The sequence below is a fragment of the Pistacia vera genome, unplaced genomic scaffold (genome assembly GCF_008641045.1).
Source record: "Pistacia vera cultivar Batoury unplaced genomic scaffold, PisVer_v2 Contig261, whole genome shotgun sequence".
NCBI classification, from domain to species: domain Eukaryota; kingdom Viridiplantae; phylum Streptophyta; class Magnoliopsida; order Sapindales; family Anacardiaceae; genus Pistacia; species Pistacia vera.
The window spans coordinates 107,028-122,348 of record NW_022196070.1 but is presented as its reverse complement, the minus strand read 5'-3'; the positions used below and the strand labels follow the sequence as shown (position 1 = coordinate 122,348).

At 35.8% G+C, this 15,321-nt stretch overlaps 1 protein-coding gene across 1 annotated transcript; it reads left to right on the top strand.

Annotated features, from left to right (window-relative positions):
- Window positions 1-1,834: 1,834 nt before the first annotated feature.
- LOC116132889 (probable galacturonosyltransferase 11) lies at window positions 1,835-8,505 on the top strand. The gene is made up of 2 exons (XM_031418567.1): window positions 1,835-2,420; window positions 6,720-8,505. The coding sequence occupies exons 1-2, from the start codon at window positions 2,268-2,270 to the stop codon at window positions 8,172-8,174; spliced, it is 1,608 nt and encodes a 535-aa protein (XP_031274427.1). The 5' UTR covers window positions 1,835-2,267; the 3' UTR covers window positions 8,175-8,505.
- Window positions 8,506-15,321: the final 6,816 nt, after the last annotated feature.

The window sequence follows — 15,321 nt, the reverse complement described above, 5'->3', positions numbered from 1 at the left end:
AACATATTGTATAATTAAGTGATATATAGCATGACAAATTTAATAATATAATAACTTAATTAAATAAAATATGACAAATTTATAAACATAATGTATTGTATAATCAAGTGATATATAGCATGACAAATTTAATAAAATAATAACTTAATTAAACCTAAATTAATCACACATTTGTATTGATCATATATTATAATAAACTCTCGTACTACCATGAATTTATAGGTGTTGATACAAAATATATATGTAAATAGTTATTCGAACGAGTTGGTGTATATTTTTTATTCGAACGGGTTATTCGAACAGGTATTTACAAGTTATCGAACGAGTTATTCGAACAGATATTTACGAGTTAGTCGAACAAACACGAATTGGCCTTTTGTTAATCGAACAAACACGAATAGTCATCTTGTGTTCGTTCGAGTTCAAACATGAAATCAAACAATCGAACATGCTTATCGAACAAGTTTCGAACAGGGCTGTTCGTTTGTGTTCGGTTCGATTACAGGCCTAGGGAGCCACCCCTAGTTCCGCCCATATTAAACAAACGGACCCAAATATTAAAGGGTCCGTTTGTTTTATTATTTTGGATAGAATTTTGGGAATAATATTGGATTGTTGAATAGGGGAGTATTACGAGGTAAAATTTAAAAATTTATAAAAAAACCCTTAGGTTTGCTAATTTAATAAACACCCCAATATATAAATTTTTTTTAAATGACAAAACACCCCCACCATCTATAGTGCCAGATTCAGGCCACCACCGCCAAAATCTGATCGAAAAATTGCGTTACACCACAGACTGGTCAGATCAGGCGGGTATGGCGTTGATATGGCATTTTCCAGCCAGATCCACCACAAATCTGGTCGGAAAAAGCTAGATCTACTACCAAATCTGGCTGTCGACGGGCGCAAATGTCCATTTGATGGCCAAAGATATGACAAGTATTGGTGGATGGAGGTGTTTTTGTTAATTTTTAAATTTTATTAGGGGTATTTAATGAAATTAATAAACTTAAAGGGTCTAAAAGTAATTAAAAAATAGATTAATATTTCTCAAATAATGTGTCAAACAATATTTGGGGAATAGGATTGAGAATATGGGTAAAAATAATAAGCCAAACGGAGATATTAAGATATAACTAAAAAAAGTTGAATTATAACATATTTTAGTTTGTAAATTATTTGGAGATCATAAATCAAGCATGCCTAATTTGGTAATAGCATTAGCCATCAACCGGACTGGTTTTTATTAAATATAAAAAATTTAGAGATGAGATTTTAAATATGTCAAAGATTAGTGATAACTGATAATTTTTAAAACCTTTTGGGTGGTTGTGTAATTAGTAATTACCCTATTTGATTGATTCTACAAAAATTGCAAGTTGCATTATCTTTAAGTGGGCTAAGGGTAAGGAATACTCTTTCAATAAAGTGCCATCTTAATTCAAAGAAACGACACAAAAGCTGCAAATTATTGCATGTTAGCCCCCTTTCACTTTAAATTGTTAAATTTTTTTTTTTTTTAAATAATAAAAATTACTAAGTAAGACACAAAAGTATTTTACACACAACCCATGTAGAACAAATCTTTTGCTATTAATTTAAAAATTTTATTTTATCTTCTAATGAGTTTGTAGATATTTAGATATGTTTTAAATTATACATTTTGAGAAATTGTGATTATTGAATGTATCCGTCAAAACACCAGGCAAATAGCATTGTATTGAATATTAGAAATTCGATGTTACTGTATTTGATATATATTTCCATAAATGGTTGAAGTTGAAGATGGTAAGTAAATTTTAAAGTTTAAGAGAATAATGGTAAATTATTAAGAAAGAAGACATCATCACATGTGGTGTTGTGGGTGGCTCTTTTCTTTCCCTCCCCGAACCGAAACAACCTGACATTTTCATATTCATATACAAACGTAACTGAGCTCTTTTACATTCAAAAACCAACAAACAAGAAACGAAACAAACCCTTTGTGGTTAAATTTATATCAATCTTTTTTACTCTTCCGTCCTTACTGTTTACGACAAAACATTCACTCTACTTTCTTCCTCCCAACTCTTCTTATGTGTCTTTGGATTATATAAACACAAAAGGGTTACTCAACTTTTCTTGTTCATCTCGTCCATATTGGGATTGGGATGCTTAGACATTGTTTTTTTTGTTTATGCCCATTGATTTGGTGATCAAATCTGGTACATGGGTCGGTTTCGATTCTTGATTTGGTGTTGAATTGTGGAGAGAATCAGTGAAAGATGCGGAGGCGGGCTGCCGACTATCGGCGCCCGGTTCGAAGGAGGTTTTCTGATTGGATCTGGGTTCTTCTTGGCTTGTTTTTGTTTGTGGGATTGGTTTTGTTTGTACTTCACCATAATCAACATGAAGATCGGGGTGATAAAATAGTTCAGGTAATTGTAGTTTCAGAACCCTTATTTTGTTTTAGTATAATTCTGATCTTATGTGATGTTCTCGTTTTATTGATATCAAGTTGTTTAGTTCTATATGTTGGGTTGATTTTGGAGTTGCCTATTTGATCTTGAAGCTTGGGATGTTGATTTCTGTGTTAATATTTAAGTTTTCAATTGGTCTTGGAGTTTTGATGCTCTATTGATAAAAAAGTATGAAAGGAATTATTGAGTTTTAGTGCTTTTGTTTAGATTGTTCTTGTAATTGAGGTTTTGAATTCGATGTGTATCATTGTATGTATGGATTTAACGTCTCCGGATAAAGATATTTAATTTCAGTGTTCACATGTGAACATGATATAGTTCTGATTTCTGAGTTGTTAAATTATAGGGGCTATGTCCAGGATTTTAAGTTTGTTGACTTGCTAAACATATGTCTTGTGAAATTGGTTACATTTCATTATCGATTTTGTGGTCTTTGTAGCAGAGGACTGGATGTCTCTGTCAATGTTGAGTTTCCCTAAGAAAGGTTCAGCTGATACTTGTGATGTTGTACTCTTATCATTATAAATCCTTTTATCACTAAAAATATTGATTTTATTGTAGATCATCAAACTATCATTTTATGTATAAAAGTGTTAGGGTATCAATTCAATACTATTTATCAATGAACTTTTGGCTTTTGATTGTGAAATTTGTCATTTTTAACTAAAACTGATAATAAATCTCTTATTGTATCACCTATGTTCATTTCTGGAAACTGGAAATTCTGTATTATAATCTATACCGGGGACATATTTATTATTGAAGTTCTTGACTGCTTGGGCTATGCTGAGCAGCCTTGTCGGGAGTTTTTAGATGTTGGAAACAGTAACTCAACTGGCACTAAGTATTATTGCAAGCCCTGAGATTCATGAATTATGCTATTTTCTTGCTGCTCACTAGTTCAATGGTGAACATATCTTTCTTATAATGAATGTGCTTGTATGTTTGTTGATGATGTTGTTTTATTTATCATACTTTTGATTGAAATAAGGGATGCAGTGAGAATGTGAGTGGGTAATATTAATGAAAGACAAGAAATGTTACATTTTGGTGATTATTTGTCGCAAAGCATGAACAGGAAATGTGAGGTTTCCTTTACTTTTGAGTTAAAAGGATAGAAGTATGAATTGCATGCAAATTATGGGAATCATGTGAACTTTAGCTTAGGTTTTATCAGTGTCTTATTGGATACATAAATGGGCTTTTTTTCCCCTGTAATTGATGATCAACATTTCATTAAGACAAAAGTATAATTTTGGATTGTCTTGTTTCAATTTCTTTCCTTTCTTTTTTAAATATCTCCTGCATTATCGATATTTTGAATATTATTTTTTATCATGGCCTTCATAACTTATCTTAAGAATTATCTCAAAAGTTTCTTACTTGCATTGCTTAGATTTTAGACAATTGTCTGAAAAGCGAGAGTTTCCTTCTCAAGGAGTGGGGGATCTTTCAGAACCAATGGATTTTCTCTTCATACCATGCTAATGTATTTTTCGAGGAAAGAAATCAACCATTTAAGGATTTAGCTGTATCATGTGACCTTGAACTCAAAATTACAAAATGATGTTAATCTCACATCTTAGGCTCCTAAAAGAGATTTTGTCATCCTGCTTATGCAAATATTCGGTAGTACCACGTGTGAAATTTTTTGAGTATTAGCATTTCCCAGTTTTCTTTTAGGTCATAAATCAAGCATATTTAACTTAGGGTGTGATGTTTGTTGTCTTATCTAGCTTTCTTTTATTCTTTAACACATTATTAAAGAAATTCTAGATGGTAGAGATGTTTTCCGCTAATTCTGGGCCAAATGCACCTTTTTTTTTTTTTGAATATGACATATTTTATGCCTTCCCCGCATTATTTGAGCTTTTACCCATGTGACAAACTTAAGAATATTCAAAATGCCTTACTGCTGAATAGTTGTGATATTCTTGAATCTTATTCGGCATCTTGGAAGCTGTAGATGATGTGGTCCATATTGCTTTTTTAAAACATTCATCCTACTTAAATCTCAAACTTCTTCATTTGTCTTTTAATATTCTCTGAAGAAAGGATGGAAGAATTTTCAAGAGCATATACATTTAACAGCTGCTTTATGAATGTTCATAAGTAGTTATGGGGAATTCATCACCTGGTTTCATCAAGAGGCAATGTCTTTTTCCTTCTCTCTTCATGGAGTTGTGATATTGTCTTAATTCGGTCTTGGAGTTGGCCAATATGTTTAGGTAGTTAGGGATGGCAATTTGGACAGCGCAGACTTTAAAGGGACAGGTCTGGGACAAAGACCAGTCACAAGTTTGGGATGGGTCTAGGTCCTTTTTTTTTTGGGGTGGGGGTGTCCGGGCGAAGCCTAGGCAAACTCGTCCAAGACTGAGGCCTGCAAAAGAAATATTCTATTTCTTATATAAAATAAATAAAAGAAATTCATCTGGTCCATGAATTTGTGGATTTGCAAGTACAAAACCCTAATGAGATGGGTCTGGGACGAAAAAGGTAATAGTTCTGAATCTTATTTTTTTTCGTGTTTGGGTTTGGGAAAAAATCTTGGACTCAATAGACCTGTCCCAGACCTGACCTGTTGCCATCCCTAAGGTACTGATTGGTGTTCCCTATTTAAGTGGCTTCCAAACCATTCCCTAGGTTGAAAAAGAGGCACAAACATCATACTATTTAAGAAGGTTTGAATATATTATGTTCTACTAAAGAATTTTGGTAATTTGTAGTAGAGAATTATGTTTCTGGTGCACTAATTTTTAGTTAGTATTTATTGGTGTTTAAACTGATATCAGAGTGTCGTTTTGAGTTCTTGCGGCAAGTCTTGATAATAAGGATGCATAAGAAAAAAAACCAAATGAAAAGAAGCTTCTTTTAATCCATCACCACTTCTACCACCACAGCCATATTGGTACCTGCAATCACTTCTTACTTGTGCCACTCCTGTGGAATCATTATGCCACTTCTTGATGACCTTTCACTGTCTTCATGATCTGAATTTACCATAGCTTCCACTATTAGAACAGCTGTGTGCCCCCTTCTTGTGGGTATAGGTCTTAAATACAGTAGTACTTCTACTGACTCTGATTTACATTATTTCCTGAATGCAGTTACCACTGATCTTGATGATTCATCTAGATAACGTAGTGTTGATTTAAGAACAAAACTTAATTCCTTGAAGCAAACTCAACCTTTATCAGATTTTCTTGATTGATGATTATTTTTAGGCTTCTGGTTGTGTTTGAGGGACACCAATAAATCTGTCCACACATATGTTTTTTTCCTTTTTAAAATTAAATATTAGATACAAGTAGGGCTGTATACGAGCCGAGCCGAGCCGAACACTACGGTGTTCGAAGCTCGGCTCGTGAAAATTTAACGAGCTCGAGCTCGAGCTCGAGCTCGAGTTCGACGAGCTCTGAAAACCAGGCTTGAAGCTCGAGTTCGTTAAATATTTTGAGCTCGAATTCAGCTCGCGAACCGCTCATTTATGAGTCCTCAATCCAAAGCAATCCATCAACAATCCTTCAAAATAGCCCCAATACAAAGCCAACCCACAAATCATCACCAACCATCATCAGATCCAAAGCCAAATAGCCACAAATGTATGACTCAAAATTCCATCGACTGTGAGAGATAGAAGAAAAGAGAAGAGGAGGGAGAAGGAAAGAGATGGAAGAGTGAAGGAGAAGTAAGAAGAAAGGTGAAGAAGAAGGAAAATGGAGGAGAAAAAAGACGAAGGAGAAAAAAGATGAAGAAAAGGGAAGGAGAAAGTGGCGGCGCTGGAGAAAGAAGATAGGGTTTAGGAAGTGGGATAATTTATATTGGATATAGTAAATTACATATAACCCTCTGATACTTAAAAAAATAGCACTTATACCCTTTCGAGTCATTCACGAGCCTATCGAGCCGAGTAGTGGGTGGTTCGTAGCTCGGCTCGAGAGGGTACTCGAGCCGAGCTCGGGCTCGCTTACAGCCCTAGATACAAGGGTGAAGTAGTTAATTGGAAAATAAAATTTTGATCAAATCATCCAAGTCAATCTTTAAGCTGTTATTTTTGCTGTCAATTAAATGTTTCACCATGTTGGGCCTCTTTGCACTTCTTGCAATGTCATCCTTCTCAGCAAGTTATTCTTTGAAATAAATTCTGTGAAGTAGTTGAATATTAACTAAGCATAATAAATAGTTTATGTGTTCTTGCTCAGTGGTTTCTGGATTAATTACTTTTGGGGCTTACTCTTCTCTTCCTATCTTTGCCAGGAAAAAAGTGCAAGAACAGAGCAGGTTGCCCGTGAGGGTTTAAATTTTACTGAAGAAATATTGAGTGCTACCTCATTTTCTCGGCAGTTAGCAGAGCAAATGACACTTGCCAAGGCCTATGTCATCATTGCCAAAGAGCACAATAACCTTCACCTTGCTTGGGAGCTCAGCAAGAAGATCAGAAGTTGCCAGCTTTTGCTTTCGAAAGCTGCTATGAGAGGAGAGCCTATTACACTAGATGAAGCAGAGCCAATTATAAGTAGCTTATCATCCCTCATCTTTAAAGCGCAAGATGTGCATTATGACATTGCAACTACAATAATGACAATGAGATCTCATATTCAAGCCCTTGAAGAGCGTGCAAATGCAGCAACAGTTCAGAGTACATTGTTTGGGCAATTGGCAGCTGAATCACTACCAAAGAGTCTCCACTGCCTAAAAGTCAAGCTCACAGTTGATTGGCTTAAAAGCATGCCTCTTCAAGATCTTGCTGCTGAGAGAAAGAATTCTATGCGACTTGTGGACAATAATCTCTATCATTTTTGCATTTTTTCAGATAATGTGCTGGCTACCTCTGTGGTTGTCAATTCTACTGTCGTCAATGCTGATCATCCAAAACAGATGGTCTTCCACATTGTCACCAATGGAGTCACCTATGGAGCTATGCAGGCTTGGCTCCTCAGTAATGACTTCAAAGGTTCCACTATAGAAGTGCAGAATATAGAAGAGTTCTCATGGTTGAACGCTTCATATGCTCCCATTGTGAAACAGCTCTTTGATGCAGAATCACGGGCCTATTATTTTGGTGAGTATCAAGACATGAGTGTTGAGCCAAAATTGCGGAATCCAAAGTACCTGTCTTTGCTAAATCACCTTCGCTTTTACATTCCAGAGATCTATCCTCAATTGGAAAAAATAGTTTTTCTCGATGATGATGTTGTTGTTCAGAAGGATCTGACACCACTCTTCTCATTGGATTTACATGGAAATGTGAATGGTGCAGTCGAAACTTGTCTTGAAGCATATCATCGTTATTACAAGTATCTCAATTTCTCAAATCCAATAATTGGCTCAAAGTTTGATCCGCAGGCATGTGGATGGGCTTTTGGTATGAATGTATTTGATCTGATTGCTTGGAGGAAAGCAAATGTGACTGCACGGTATCATTACTGGCAGCAGCAGAATGCTGATCGGACACTGTGGAAGCTGGGAACTCTGCCTCCTGCTCTTCTAGCTTTTTATGGACTCACAGAGCCACTCGATCGGAGATGGCATGTTTTAGGATTGGGTTATGATATGAACATTGACAATCGTCTGATTGAGAGTGCAGCTGTTATTCACTTCAATGGAAACATGAAGCCATGGCTGAGATTGGCCATTAGCAGGTATAAGCCTCTATGGGAACGGTATATAAATCAAAGCCACCCGTATGTCGATGATTGTGTCACAAGTTAAAATCTGCTTCTTCTTGATCATCAGTAATTTAATGGATCTTCAATATTTTAAATCCTCTACCAGTGATCGCATTGTTGTAGAGTCTAAAGTAGAAAATTTTGACTTTTTAGGAGCTTTTTTTCATTTTTCCTTTTCTTACCATAGTATCGAAAAAGAAAACAAATTTCATATACATTAGAAAGTTTAAAGGTACTAGGTGAAGAGTTGTGGGGGATTCATTTTTGGCTGATGGGTTTTCTTTTTCCCTTTCTGCAAGCTGTAGAATTATTTGTTCTTTAGCAATTCTTGTAATAATTTCTCAGCTCTTTCGGATTATAACATAGTTGAACCGGAATATTTCTTTTTCTTCTTCTTCTTGTTTTGTAACTTAAAACAGTCCAGATAATCTGGCCATCATTGTGTATTTGTGAGATAATTTGAAATTAATTCTTTTGAAGTCTTCCCTTTTTAAAGAATTTCTTGAGTTGGAAAATATTTACTTGGAACTATGTGCAATTTTTAAAGCTTGTTTATATGTACAGTTCTATCCATTACTATAGTACTCACTTTCAGAAATTGAGTAATTTGATTAAGTTCAGTGCAACAGCTTAAAGTACAATGGCAAATCGGCATGTGTTGGCCATATGGCATTTAGGTAAATTCTGTATGATTGGGCTTTCATGTAATTAGAATCAATGAACCTTTCTGTAATACCTAAAATTTTGGAAGCCACCCAGAACTCCAGGGACAACATTGCTTGCATTACAATTTGGAAGCCACCCAGAATAGAAAAAGAAAAATGCTCTTCACACTTACACATGAAGTGTCAATCCAGAACCATGCAATTTCTCTTCTGTGATTGATCCAGACATTTTATCATCTCAGGCGTGAGATGATTCTTCCAATCACCAACCTCCCTTTTGAAGAAGAATCGATTATCAACAGTGAGTTGGTTGCTGAAGTTCTGGCACTGTTGATTTACTTCCAAGTTGCTCAGTTCTTAAAACTGCACGCTTAATTATTTCCCGCACCACACCTTCACTCTCTTCCTGTGCTGAAAAAGGTTGACCCAAAATTCAGCCAATCTCTTCAAATGAACCACAGGTTCCCTCTTCATTTCCTCATATTTAGAATAAGATTTCTCCGGGATTCTAAACTTGTTCTCCAATACCTAACACATGGTCCCAGAATGGTCCATCATGTGAATCTTCACAAAAAGCTCAAATGCTTCTTCTAGTGAAAGACGGTAAGTCTTTGGACCTCAACTTGTTCAGAAGAACCACTTAGAAACAAGAACATCTTTTGGATTGCGGCACACGTAAACGAAACGGCAAGAAGAGTCTGTGATGGATTGGGAACAACTATAAGGAGATGAGTCGAGAAAAGGCGAGGCGAAGGACTAGTTTGAGATTAGAAATGGATTCATTTTGACTTTGTATGAGTCCAATAACGGAAAACAATCATGAGGGCCAGTGTAAGTAAAGGGTGTGAAGAAAACTCATAGCGTGATCGGTTCATGGTGGTGAAATGAGAGCTCTGAACCACGTCGTACCGTTTTCGAGAGGTGGCTAAGAAAATATCAGTAGATTGGGTTGTGAACAATCGTGGATGAAGATGACTCCTTTTAGGGTGCGGATGCTAGCCAATAGCCTTTGTATTGATGTAGATCTAGTTGATCAGTCATCCAATGTCTTCCATGGGGAAGCTTGAGACAATCTCTTCATTTTTTGGTGGCTTTTCGGAAAGCTTCATCATCTTCTCTCGCTATCATCTTCTTCTTTCATAATGGTTGCCATAGCTTTGTTGCAGCTGCAGCTATTGACTTTGGAAATTAGTATTCTAATATTAAGCACAGATCTTGTGTTTCAGTGGGGACCGCTGCTTTGTTGCTTGGGATGGTGATGGCCATTTTTAAATATGTAGTTTTTTAGGATGTTGTTTGTTCAATTTTTAAATTACTTTTATTTTAAAAAATGAAATACTCAAATATAAATGACTAAAATATGTTTTTTTTTTTTTTTAATTCTTATTATTTAATAATAAAAAAACTGAGAGCTAGCCACTGGGTTGCTTGGCTGCTGGAGCCTGGAAGTCATTGCCAGCGGCGAGTGTTATGTTTTAATTTTTTTAATTTTTTTTTTTTTTTTTTTTTTTTAGTTCTAATACTTTCTTTGTTTGTCGCTATATCCTTTGTCAATCCGACAACAACTTTTTTTTTTTTTTAATTTTCGTTTTAGTTGTTGAATTCAAATTTATAAATTATAAAAAGAAATAGAAAAAACCCAGCAAACAAAACAAAAAGGGTTTTGAATTATAGGATTTTAGTAGTATAAAATCCTTTAGAATTCTAAGTAGATTGAATCCCCTTTACCTTGGTAGCCTCGCCTATAAAGATGGTTCCATCATGGGATGATTTACGTTCTAACCATATAATTAGACGTAAGATTCTCAATCTTTTACAAATTTCTAATGATTTATTTGTTAATGTGCACGTGTGTGTTTGTAACTTTGTATTTATGATTTTTTATTTTTTTATGATTGGAAGTGTTCGCAACAGTTTACTCGCATTTTAACTAATTCTTCGAGATCTTATAACTATTGTCGAATAAGAGTTCTAGTGATTATCCTTATTAGTATTTGAGAAGAGACTCGAACTCATGACCTCGTGAGTAATATATCAACGAATTTTTATTGAACTGTTTGATCATCCAAAAATAGTATGTTTGTATTTATGATTGATAAGACCAGGGCTTTGTATTGTTTGTAAAAGAAACCCTGAACAATGTAAGATTGTTTTATAATTTATAAAAAAATTTCAGTCGACCCCATCTTAAACATTATATATTAATGTTTTCATGTCATGTGTCGGCCAACTATCCAATATTTTAATTATTATGAAATCCTTGGAAACAACAAGTGTTTTCTTTGTAATCCGATTAAGCTTTTCGAAACCTCATCTCGCCTAAAGAAAGCTTTATTTTCTAGTTTCGTGACCTTTGTTCACCTCTAACTTACTCAATTTTTTAAAAAAGTACAAAGCTTAATTTGTTGTTTCTTCAGCTACACCTCAATTGAGAAAGGACGTCCTAGAAACTTAGCCAACTCTTTATGTCTTCATATTTGAAGAAAAGGACACATTATCATAATAGTAGCATTTTGGAAATGAGGCTAAGAGAATGTCACTGGATTTTGGCTTAAAGTTCACAAGACTCCGACCCCAAATATCTGTTCACACCATGACCCCTTCGTATAAGTGATAATTGCTATTTCCCAAGCCTTCTGTTTAGGAAGGGCTCTTTTTACATTTCTGACAAATATTGGTTTTTCTTCTTCTTCTTCTTCTTCTTCTTGTTGTTAATGATTTTCATCGTTGCTTTCTCGATTTGAAGGTTCTTGATCAAAATCAGCATAGACAGAGGCAGAGGCCATGGGGTAAAATTGATTTAATAAGGAGAGGGGTGTAAACGAGCCAAGTCAAGCCGAGTATCACTCTAAACGAGCCTGACTCGGTTAAGCATTAGACAAGTTTGAGTCGAGTCACGAGTCAACCGAGTTAGGAAAATTCGACTCGATTATAATCGAGCTAGCTCGTGACTCGACTCGAAAAACTTGATTATAACTCGATTAACTCGAGCTCGAATTGGCTTGATTATGGCTCAATTACGGCTTGTTTGGCCATTTTTTTATATAACCTACAGATCTTGTTTTACACAAATCAGATCCAAGTTTTGGTAAATTTGCATCCAAATCAACATAAATCACATCAAAATACATCAACAAATTACACAACATAAACAATGATTAGCAATATGACAATAGGGCTTATGATTTTGTGGAAATTGTTTATGCGATTTGGGTTAATTGCAACTAAGGGTTAATTTACGATTTTTTAAACCTTTTGCATATCAAATTACGAACCTAAAACTTGTATTTTTCGCAAAAAAACCCTAAACGAGCCACTATTGACTCGCGAGCCGAATCAAGCCGAGCCGGGGTAGACTCAAACTCGGCTCGGTACCTAATTCGAGCCTTACTTGAGCCGAGTTTGAGTATTTAACAAGCCAAGCCGAGTGGTTCAACTCGGTTGACACCCCTTTTGAATGAATTTTTATTTGATTTGGGCTATAAGTTTGTATTTTGGGCTAAGAAACCCACTAGATATTGAAGATGAACCTTGTGGTTTGATGATATTAGCTATTCTCAACTTTGATCATAAAATTTGAATTAGGTGGTAGATGATGGTGATTTTACAATAATTTATGTATACTTTAGGGTTGATATTAATTAATAATAGAATGTAAAGAAAATATTTGTAATTGATCTGAATCTTTCAACCACATCTGACAAGTTACAATCATCTACTACGGAAATGAAAGTAATACAAACTCTACTTAATTAACCACAAGAAGAACAGAAAGATCACTAATCTTGGGTAAAACTAAAACATAAACCGGAACCTTGGAACTTTTGCCTTGAATTTCATCAAGACGTTTCGCCATTTATTTGTAGATGATTCTCCCAATCTCCAACCTTTCCTTCTCTAAGAATACATCGTTTTAGTTTTGCGAACACGGTAGAAGCCATTCTTATTCACCTCCAAGTTTTTCATCTTCTCAAAACTACATAGTGTCAGAATTTCTGCACAGTCCCATTTTCTTCTTCTTCTAAAGAAAATGGCCGACCAACAAACTGCGCACTTCTTTATATTGAGTAAAGGCTCCTCTTTCATATTTCATATTCAAGAAAGGATCTGCTTGGAAACTCTAAACTGCTTCCAATATCCTAAAACATGATCCCAATAGGATCCACACGGAGAAATCCCTTCACAAAAATTTCAAATGCATCTTCTAGCGACAGTGGAGGCAGATCCTTGGGTTTCGCCTTCATCATGAATTGCCATAAAGAAACGAGCACATCTTTAGGGTTCAGAAATGTAAAAAATCGGACAGAAGAATTTATGGAATCTGGTAAAAGTGAAAGGTATATGATTGCAAAAAGAAGTGGTGATGAAAGAACTTCAGGATCAGCAATCGGAGTGGTCTTGAAAAGGTCAAGATCATGAAGGGAACACACTCAGGACACTAGTGGTAAGCAAGGGGAGTTGAAAAAATCATATCGAGTTCGATTCATTATAGAGAAAAGGAGAGCTTTAAGCCAAGTAGTACTGATTTTGGAGAGGAGATAAGGTAAACGTCATGTTAGTTTTGCATGGAAACGAAAGAGAAAAAATGATGAACAAAAGAGAAATTAGGGACGCAATAATGCTCTGTTTTGATTCAAAAAACAAGGGTAAAAATATACACCAAACGTTACTGTTTCCACAATGATATTTCAAAATTCAAATTTAAACTTACTCCACCTAAATACACGTACAAGCAAGTGAGAAACTACACTAACCCAAACTTAATACACCTAAACACGTCACTGAACAAATCAAACACAGTGACACAAAAAAAAACTGCTTCACATGAATTACTGGAGATCAACGGCGTTAAACTGCAGTTCAAAATTCTGCACACTTTCTGCATTTCCAGCATGATATCACCTTTCAACACTCCTCCTTGATATCATTGCTGGAAACACCAAGTCTGAACGAAGTATTCAAACTTGGCTTGGGACAACGGCTAGTCAGAATATAGCGGACATGTTCTTTCCCCGGCAGTGTATCAACTCAACTTCATGATCTTGCACACTTCCCTTACTACATGGTATTTATCTTATATGTTGGTACGACCATGATTAACTGGATTTTTGCCATAGAAACTGTAAACAGATTGTCACAGAAAATTACAGTAGGCGTCTTTGAGTTTGGTTAAGATCATTCAAAATCTTCTGAACCAAATGGCTTGGTTCACAGCAGCAGCAGCAGCAGAGATGTATTCTGCTTCTGCTGTGACTGAGCTACAGTTGCCTGCCTTTTGACAGCCACACTCCACTACAAACCAAAATTTAAGAAAATCATAGCCGGATGTACTCTTCATGTCATCTATTGATCCAGCCCAGTCACCATCCGAATATCACAAGCTGAAACTTTCAGATTTCCTGAATCACACACCAATCCAGGATTACCTTTAATATATCTAAGCACCCTCTTAGTTGCCTGAATGATTTTCACTTGGATTAGTCTAAAACCTGGAGAGGAGACTTGTAGCATACATTAAGTTAGGCCGGTGTTGCTATAGATACAGCAAACAACCTATTAAGCTTCTGTATAAACTCTCATCCACCTTGACAAGCCCGTCCTTTTTGCCTCAATTTCTGTAGTAGCAACCAGAGGTGTATTGACTGGCTTGCATTTATCCATGCCAAACCGTTTAAGAACATACCACAGCATACCTCTTCTGATTGACAAATATCCTACTTGAAGTTTGATTAATTTCATACCCAGAAAGTAAGACATTATCCAAGATATGTCATTTTCAAACTCACAATTCATTGCTTCTTAAATTCATTCCACCTTACTTGGACTATCTACCGATGATGAGAAGTCATCACCATACAGTGAAACAATGATCAATTCACCCTCCACGTTTCTTACATATAATGTATGTTCATTGGGACTTCTCAAGTACCTAAGCTACTCAAGTATTCATTGATCCTGCTGTACCAGGCTCTAGGAGCCTGTTTTAGGCCATACAAGGCCTTTCTCAAAAGATACACTTTATTCTCCTGGCCTTGAACCTGGTACCCCTCCGGTTGCTCAACATAGATCTCTTCATTAAGCTATCCATTTAGAAACGCAGACTTGATCCAGTTGGATATTTTCCATCCGATTGTGGCCGCAAGAGCAAGAACATCTAATCGTGTCAAGCTTGCCACCGATGCAAATGTATCATGAAATAAATTCCATGTCTTTGAGCAAATCCCTTGACAACCAACCTTGCTTTGTGCTTATGTACGGAACCATCAGGATTATATTCTCTTGAAAAATCCACTTGACTTGAATCACATTCCTATCCTTTGGTCTGTCCACAAGCTTCAGGTCTGATTTTTTCATCATTGCCAACCTCCTGCCATAGCAACTCTCAAAGCTTCAGATTTTGCTGCTTCAGTGAAGTTAGTGGTTCAAGTGTGGCCAATACACCTCTCATAAAACTCAGCCATGAACGGTACCTCTAACCGGAGCCTTCTTCAATTTCACTGCATCTCTTCAACAGCTATCACTAAC

Excerpts from the sequence above, each read along its gene's own strand:
- LOC116132889 (XM_031418567.1), top strand. The coding sequence starts at position 2,268 with ATGCGGAGGCGGGCTGCCGACTATCGGCGCCCGGTTCGAAGGAGGTTT. Across the intron at positions 2,421-6,719 it reads GGGGTGATAAAATAGTTCAG|GAAAAAAGTGCAAGAACAGA; the intron begins GTAATTGTAGTT and ends TATCTTTGCCAG.